The sequence below is a fragment of the Nicotiana sylvestris genome, chromosome 5, assembly GCF_000393655.2.
Source record: "Nicotiana sylvestris chromosome 5, ASM39365v2, whole genome shotgun sequence".
Classification (NCBI taxonomy): Eukaryota; Viridiplantae; Streptophyta; class Magnoliopsida; order Solanales; family Solanaceae; genus Nicotiana; species Nicotiana sylvestris.
This window is the reverse complement of record NC_091061.1, coordinates 5,730,983-5,738,145: the sequence shown is the minus strand read 5'-3', so window position 1 is coordinate 5,738,145 and position 7,163 is coordinate 5,730,983. Positions and strand designations below refer to the sequence as shown.

General features: G+C 34.8%; 1 protein-coding gene across 2 annotated transcripts; it reads right to left on the bottom strand.

Annotated features, from left to right (window-relative positions):
* Window positions 1-217: 217 nt before the first annotated feature.
* On the bottom strand, window positions 218-4,441 carry LOC104249682 (uncharacterized). Of its 2 annotated transcripts, XM_070146313.1 has the most exons (6): window positions 4,190-4,441; window positions 2,895-2,977; window positions 2,708-2,800; window positions 2,374-2,613; window positions 1,403-1,525; window positions 218-312 (listed from the first exon to the last, which is right to left on the bottom strand). In XM_070146313.1, exons 3-6 carry the CDS (start codon window positions 2,708-2,710, stop codon window positions 232-234), a joined length of 447 nt encoding a protein of 148 aa, XP_070002414.1. In that variant the 5' UTR covers window positions 2,711-2,800; window positions 2,895-2,977; window positions 4,190-4,441; the 3' UTR covers window positions 218-231. The 2 variants fall into 2 exon arrangements, with proteins under 2 accessions (XP_070002414.1, XP_070002413.1); XM_070146312.1 differs by having other exon boundaries at window positions 2,708-2,977.
* Window positions 4,442-7,163: the final 2,722 nt, after the last annotated feature.

The window sequence follows — 7,163 nt, the reverse complement described above, 5'->3', positions numbered from 1 at the left end:
GAATCAAGTATTTGAGAAGACTTAATTTAATGTGTACTGCAAAAGCATAGTATTTAATGTCATTGTCACTGAAGCTAAACTTTAACTATGCACAAGAGATCACCAACAGAATCTTTTTTCCTATACATCATATAACTTTAACTATGCATAAGAGATCACCATTCACCAACAAAATCTTTGTTCCTATACATCATAGAACTGCTTGAAATTTCTCTCTATGTGCCAAGCCAGCTACTGAACAACTTTGGTTTTCTTCATTTTCCTGCACGTGTTAGAGCTGATAGGCTTTTGTTGAGTTGTGCACATTCTTATCTAAGAGCGAAACATAAATAAAGGAGCATTAGCATTACTATGTTTTAAGCGGGGAAACATGAAACTTATTAGTAGAACAATGAGTAATGTTGTGGACCCACAACGTCAATTCAATAAGCCTAACATAATACCAAAAAGAAAGGATCTTTTTCTATGTGATTTTGAGCGCAATTAATATCGTTCATTGTTATGATAAAACTGACGTATCTAAACTATATATTGAAATTCCAAAACACAATCAACAGAAAACTATAATAGAAAAAGAAACAGACCAATGTATGAATTGCCCAAATAAAATAGTAGCAAGCAGATGAAAATAACCGTTTCTGAAGATTTCAGGACTCTGAAAGAACAGAGGAAAAAGATATACTTATTAGGCCTATGTAATAATAACTCAAAACAAAATAGATCTCTGAGTAGTAAGATGGAATCACTTGGCCGGATTAAATATACAAATTTTGAATAAGACATTTCAAGTACTTTATCCTGCATGTATTTAGCATATAATGCAACTAGAAGGCAGTTACTTGTATTCAATTGTGGATCTTTATAAAAACTATGATCATGACAGTATCAGGTAGTAAGAATTCCTAATTTTTGAATTTATCAGTAAGGTAAAACTTGTACTTTGCCACTTATTGATCTTTTTAACTAAATAAAGTACGTCAGCAGATTCAAATAGATATGAACTGAGATACTTGAATTAAAACCCATACAAAACATTTGACCAACTTTAGTAGTGCTAAAACGATCCTAAAGCATATAAACCACGATTGTAATGCGTGTGGAACCAGATATAATAGCTATATAGCTCAATCACTCCTTCAAATGCTGCCTAAAGTAACTGAACCTAGGTCATAAAAATGAAAGATCAATTTCTTTCCCATTTCCTTCTCCAATTCCTACCACCATGTTACCCCACACATGACAAAAGGGGAGACTGAAAGCGAGTTGGGCACCGGAGAAAAAGAGGGGAAGCGGCATAAAAAGACTTGACTGTCTTGATAAATAAAGTAAAAAGACGAAACAAGAATTATAAAAACGCATTCACGAATAGAATAGAGTATCAGTAGTAAGGATTACAACTTACACTGAGGTAATCATTCGGTATCCCGTTGAGAGCAGATTCTCCACAAATTTTCAAAAATATGGGTCCAAGAATTCGGAAATAGTCAAGAAACTCATAGTACCTCTGTCCAAATGTACGATGATCCTATAAAATAGGAGCACCAAGTTAAAGGCATACAATGGCCAATGCAGTCAATCAAAAACAACTTGATCCATCTTTATCTTGATTACCTGTAGATCCATTTATTGGACTTTTAAATCCTATAAGCTTTACTTTCATAGTACTATACTTGTCCTAGTAGCACATATTTCTCTTAATATTCGACAGCATTGGATGGATTCCTTTCATTCTCACGTCGATATAGTTATCTCAATGCATCGAAAATCTTCATGATAATATAGAAACATAAAGGGGCAAGATTAATGTCTTTTCCAGGTTCAACAATAACAACAACAACAACATACCCAGTGTAATCCCACAAGAGAGGTTGTTTCCAATAGACCCCAGCTCAATGAAAGCATAACAAAGCAGTTATGACAAAGAAATAGTCGGGATCCTATAAAATCATTTTTTTATGTACTTCAATGTAAAAACATAATTTTCAAGTCTATATTCTCCCCAATTTTCAGTAAAAATTATAAACAAGAGATTTTTCTAAGATAATACAAGAAACAAACTTTTGAGCTTGGTGCCTCTCAGACCATCCCCACCCGACCCAACCCCACACCCACCCCAGGCAGCAGGAAAGCATAACTTCATGTTACAGCAAAAAAACAACAATTCATCATCCAAAGCAAATAATTTTACTATTACTTTTTAAGTGCAAGAAAATAAATTACTTCTGCTGCAACGTGACGTGGTTGATGCTTGAATTCCACAGAGTCTGGAATAAATCTCAAATCTAATTGGTTTGATGTTCTTTCGAAAACCTCGTCACAATTTTTTTAAAATCTGCATAATACAAAAAAATCTGTTGATATTTCTTTCAATACCTTGGATGGAATTTGCAGGTAGATTTCAGTAACTTGAAGGAATACGTTTATTTGGTAGTTGATGCTACCGTCATGTATGGAATCAGGCTGTAGACGGAAGCTTTTAGACGTGGCTTCAATCAGTTTTACTGCTGTCGTAAGCTTTTGTAGCCTGAGGAATTTGTCTGGTCTACTTAAATGATTAAGCTTTGAAGACCCGCACAGGAAATTATGTACTTTGAACTCATTATAATCAGCCCTCTAAAATGAAACTCGAGTTACAAAGAATTGCATAAATTGAAATAAATACAGTAACACACATTAGCGAAAAATGCTATGACGAATTCGGACTTACCATGTGTCACAGAGGCTGAGATACTAATTGAACTTCTTTAGCCAAGCAGCGATAGTTTGCTTGTTGTACTTTGAACTCACTATAATCAGCCCTCTAAAATGAAACTCGAGTTAGAAAGAATTGCATAAATTGAAATAAATACAGTAACACACATTAGCGAAAAATGCTATGACGAATTCGGACTTACCATGTGTCACAGAGGCTGAGATACTAATTGAACTTCTTTAGCCAAGCAGCGATAGTTTGCTTGTTGTCTCTTCAAGTCCACCTCTATTCATGACAAACATCTTACCTTTTATATGAAAACTCCTACCACGCTAAATATGAAAACTCCGATCACACTATTTTTAATCCACATATCTCAGTAATTTCAAGATCCATTTCTTTACCTTTACAAAAAAACTCAAGATCCATGAAAATGTGCAACTTCAAAAAAGAGGAAAAAATATATCAATAAATTTTTGACAATGCCATTCCAAGGGGAAAAAAAATAGTTGTTTAATCCTTTATAACTTACCTATAATAGTTGATGAGTAAATCACAAGTTAAATCTTAAATATGCGAAGCTATGATTTTGATGAGGGAAAACAGAAGGCTACAAATTTCTATAAGATCACTTTTTTCTCATTTGACGAAAAAGTAAATAAGCAGAACTCAACATATCAAAACTATTATATACTTAGTAACAACCAATAAACACTTCAAACACAAATGTGATTAAATTTTATCCATTCAGCCACTAATAACCGTAAAAACTAAAGGCGCTCATGATGACAAAGTGGTGCCATAAATTAACTCTGCTGCAATGTGACGTGGTTGATGCTTGAATTCCACAAAGTCTGGAATAAATCTCAAATCTAATTGGTTTGATGTTCTTTCGAAAACCTCGTCGCAAGTTTTTTAAAATCTGCATAATATAAAAGAATCTGTTGATATTTCTTTCAATACTTTGGATGAAATTTGCAAGTGGATTTCAGTAGCTCGAAGGAATACGTTTATTTGGTAGTTGACGCTACTGTCATGTCTGAAATCAGGCTGCAGACGGAAGCTTTTAAACGTGGCTTCAATCAGTTTTACTGTTGTCGTAAGCCTTTGTAGCCTGAGGATTTTGTCTGGAGTACTTAAATGATTAAGCTTTGAAGACCCGCACAGGAAATTATGTACTTTGAACTCACTATAATCAGCCCTCTAAAATGAAACTCGAGTTAGAAAGAATTACATAAATTGAAATAAATATAGTAACACATATTAGCGAAAAATGCTATGACGAATTCGGACTTACGATGTGTCACAGAGGCTGAGATAATAACTGAACTTCTTTAGCCAAGCAGCAATAAATTGCTTGTTGTCTCTTCAAGCACATCTCTATTGATGACAAACATGTTACCCTTTACATGAAAACTCCGACCACACTAAAATGAAAACTCCGATCACACTATTTTGATCCGCATATCTCAGTAATTTCAAGATCCATTTCTTTACCTTTACAAAAAAAACTCAAGATCCATGAAAATGTGCAACATCAGAACATGTGCCCAGGACTGGGCAACAAAATGGGAAAAAATATATCAATACACTCACAAGAAGAGACAACCAAAACAGAAGAAAATAATAACAATAATTTGCGAGGAAAAAATAACATGCTTGACATTACTTGGCAAAAAACTCACATATATGCATGCCGAAGAAGGAAGAACAATAAGCTTCAAAATGGTAAATAAAAACAAAAGAAACAAAAAAACATTATTCAGTTATCTCAATTTTCAGCCATATATCAAACACATTGCGTAAATTAGTGTGCACAATGCTGCTGTAATGATAACCAACTCATTAGAACCTCATATCTTCTAGTGCTTCTCAAATGTTCTTCTTCAACATATTTTATTCAAGAGTTTCCAGTGCTTGTAAAATACTCATTTTCAACCTTTCTTGAATATTGAAGTTTGCAAATTTTTTTAGTACTAAAGCTGTTGAAATATGATTAAACCCTTCAATACCAAACCTAGCGATTACCCTACTACCTCCTCTGCTTTGTAGGATTATAAGGATACCCAAAATCACAGACAACAAAACGAATATAACCAAAAAAAATATACATAGATAAAACAAACAAATATGCACATCAGATCAAAATCAAGCATTAAGATATAAAAAACAAAATATAAAAAATAAATGAGAGACCCAAATGGAGAAATAGAAGCACAACCTAACCTTTTAAGTACATGTTCCACAAACAAGACGTGTGTTCTTGTGTTTAAACTGTAAGCTCAACTTTCTTTAGTTCAACAGACGCTATACAGTAACATGTAAAAGATTCACAGAAAAGCCTTTTGAATAATTTCATCGTAAACTATATTGTATGTAGAATGATCGTCATCACTATCTGGGTTTGGAGGCCGAATTAATATCTTGAGACAATTGGAAGCATTTGCTCTCGACAATGCAACGTAAAGTTGGCCATGCGAAAATACTGGTTCTCGTAAATATATACCAACAAAATCTAATGTTTGACCTTGTGATTTATTTATAGTCACAGCAAAACAAAGTCTTACTGGAAATTGTGTTCTTTTAAACTGCACTGGGGATTTTTCATCTTCTGATGACATCAATGGTATTCTCGGAATAAACACATGTGTATTTTTAAAGTCACTGCTTGTAATTTTTGCGCTTATAACATGTGTTTTAAAATCACAACATGTCAATCTTGTGCCATTGCACAAACTTTCACAAGGATTCAAATTTCGTAGTAATTGTGAGCACGTGATTTTTGTTTCGCACGACAATCGCTCCAAAAAGAAATAAAAATAATAATTGGCCCTGCTGTACAATTTTGGATTTCTGTGCGGCACCTTGTTGATTTATTTGTGACTTCGGCCCATTTTTATTTATTTACTTTATTAAAATAAAATTCAAAAAAAATATATGTGTCCTGCATAATTCGAACCGTAATCCGGTCGTTAAATAGAAAATCATGAATAGGCATCTTCGTCCGTGATTTTATTTGGTTTGACTTTACCTGTTTTGAAATATTTTAGTGTGTGTGCAAATAATTGTATTGAGTGTGTATTTAATTTTAATTTGATTTTTTGTCTTAGTTTTGTTTTAAAATAAATAAGAAAAAGGAAATAAATAAATAAAAAATAATAAAAAAATAAAAATAAAAAATAAAGAAAGGACCCCTTCCCTTCCGGACTTGGGCCAATTTTAACAAAATTGGCCCAAACAAACAGCCCAAGACCCAGGCCTGCCCGGTCCAGGCCACCTGATGCCCAGGACGTCCAAACGACGTCGTTTGAGTCGTGCCTGATCTGGGCCGTTGATCTCAGAGTGATCAACGGCCAAGATCAATTCCCCATAACCCATCAATAAACCCGACCCGTCTCACCCGGACCGACCCCAACCCTTTACCCTTGAAACTACACCGTTCCACTTAAGCTATCAGATCCAGACCGTAGATCTAGATTGATCTAACGGTCGAGATCAATCCACCCATTAACTATATAAGGCCATAATCCTACCCTGCCCCCCATATCTGAACCCCAACCTTCGTCGCCAAACAAACAGCCCTAAAACCCTAGCCGCCCCTGCGTACTTTCGCCATGAAAGCCGGCGGCATGGATGCCGGTGACCTTCCCCTTAACACCCTAGAATCCTCTTGCCTTCCTGAACATGAATCCATTAACCCTGTAGTTCGAATCTTATCCCACCTTCTCGAATCTTCATTTGAAGATTCGAGTCGGAACTTGATCTACACCGATCTGCTTCAAATTCATACCAGACACTCCCCAGACCCCCTCGTGACCAAACCATACTTGGTTTGGTCCGAATCTGATCAGGGAAGCCTGAATCCCAGATCTAAGTTTGAAAGTTTTGTTCCTCCTTCACTGGTTCAACCGAAGAGATTAAGGTCTAATGGACTTTAATCAAAGTGTTTCTCATCTGAGAAACACTTCGTTTAAAGTCCATTCAGCCTTAAGAAAGGTTGGTCCAAATCCAAGTCAAGGTTTTGATTTTTCAAAGATTTGAGGTGAGTCTTGTTCTTCTTTTCTTATTTTTGTTTTAGTCCGTTGATTTGTTTTAAAAGTCTGTTCATATTTGTTTTAATTTTACCAACTTTGGTTTGTCCACTTTGCCTGAACTTCTGTTTGTTTGAGTGAGTCTTTCCATTTGTTCTGATAATGTGTATGTTGTGCAAGTAGCTGATTTTCAAATTTGTACTGATTAGTTGACTCCTCGAGGGTATTTCTGTTTAGTCAGTATAATTCAAACCATGTATCAATACTGTTTAAATGTCTGATTTTTTGCTACGATTGTGTATGTTAATGCTAATATAGTCGAGTCGACATATGTCGTCAATTAGTTTCAACTGTCTGAACAAAGTAAATCGATTTGCTTCTGATGAACATTTGCCTGGATCCATTAAGAACCAGTTTTGTTTACTTATAGCTGTTGAATT